General features: G+C 49.0%; 1 protein-coding gene across 1 annotated transcript; it reads right to left on the bottom strand.

Annotated features, from left to right (window-relative positions):
• ANOM_007119 (uncharacterized protein) lies at positions 1-1075 on the bottom strand (the record flags this gene model as incomplete). The annotated part of the gene is made up of 4 exons (XM_015552375.1): positions 1-292; positions 381-641; positions 776-935; positions 999-1075. Coding segments are annotated over 4 exons (790 nt in total), but the record flags the coding sequence as incomplete, so codon positions are not given.
• Between the last annotated feature and the right edge of the window lie 238 nt (positions 1076-1313).

The raw sequence follows: 1313 nt of genomic DNA, 5'->3' as shown, positions 1-1313 counted from the left end.
CCGTCCCCTTCCCATTCGCATACGACCTCTCCGGCTTCAAATACAACAACCGCTCAAATGCGCCCTTGCCCTCCCCCTTAGCATCCTCACCAACATCTCCACCAACAATCCCATCTCCGCCCTCCGCTAACAGATCCCAATGCACCCCCTTCAACCCCCAAGGCGGACCAAGCATCTTCGGGTCCTTAAACAACGGGAACTCAAGACAAACAAGCCACCCACTCGGCGCAAGCAGATCGGCCATTCTCCCAGCCCACTGACGACGCATATTTGGATGAAGCGCACAGAGGAACTAGTATACGCGTCAGTACCACTCACTCGCCAACCAACCTATCAATCACCTCCAAGCCCAACAAAGAGGAAAGGAGGGTAAAACGAACCGTATAATCATAAATCAAATCGAACTGCATCCCATCCTCCCAATCCCTTTTGAAAAAGTCGCCCTGAAGAATGGTCACTTCGCCCTTCCCTACTCCCGGATTTACTTTGTAGTGGGAGCCGAAGTTGTAGTTCTGCGGACTATGCAATTCATTTCGTGCGTAGTCCCGCGCTACAGAAGCACCTGTTTCTGAGACTTCGAGTCCGAAGACCTCGAAACCGTGGAGCGCGAGCATGACTACGTCGTAGCCTTTCCCGCAGCCCTGAGGGGATTGTTAGTTTCTTGTTGGGGTGTTACTAGTAACTGTGACTAGGATCTGGCCACGTATTTCCTTCTAGAAAGGTATAGAGACGATAAAAGAAGAAGAAGAGAACAGGGAAAGGGGGGAAGACGTACTGGAACAAGTGCCTTTTTCCTTCTCCCGTCTTTCGTAAGCGGGTTTAATCGCTCCTCTATGAAATCGATCAGTGCAGGAGAGGGCATGCCTCTATCCCAGAGGTTGCTGCTGTTTGTGTCCCAGAGATTGGACCATCCTGCTGTTTGGTTGTCTGGTGAACTGGTCGGAGTATTAGTCGGTGTTCATTCTTTGGAGTATCATGAGAGCAAGAGGGAAACACACTGAGTCTTGAAGTGCTTGATGAGGCGGAGTTGGCCTGCTGCGTTTTGGAGGACTTCTTTTTCTCTGGATGCCGCCATTGTTATCTCTTTCTCTTCCTTGTTGTATTTGGTCTGGGTTGGGTTGGTTTTGAAGAGAGATTTAGTGGAAAATTGTGATATCGACGCTCACTTTCCTCGGTTTATATTCTTGCTAGGATGTACAGGGCAGAGTCTAGAATAGGGTATTTATAACGAACACCAAGGTGGAAAAATATCTGTAGAGTAACTGGCTGGAAGTTTCTCTTTCATGCGTTGTGTGCCTTTATGAAGTCCATTT

This window comes from Aspergillus nomiae (genome assembly GCF_001204775.2).
Source record: "Aspergillus nomiae NRRL 13137 chromosome Unknown contig00158, whole genome shotgun sequence".
NCBI lineage: Eukaryota > Fungi > Ascomycota > Eurotiomycetes > Eurotiales > Aspergillaceae > Aspergillus > Aspergillus nomiae.
Note: the sequence above shows the minus strand (reverse complement) of the source record. Positions and strands in the feature narration are given on the sequence as shown.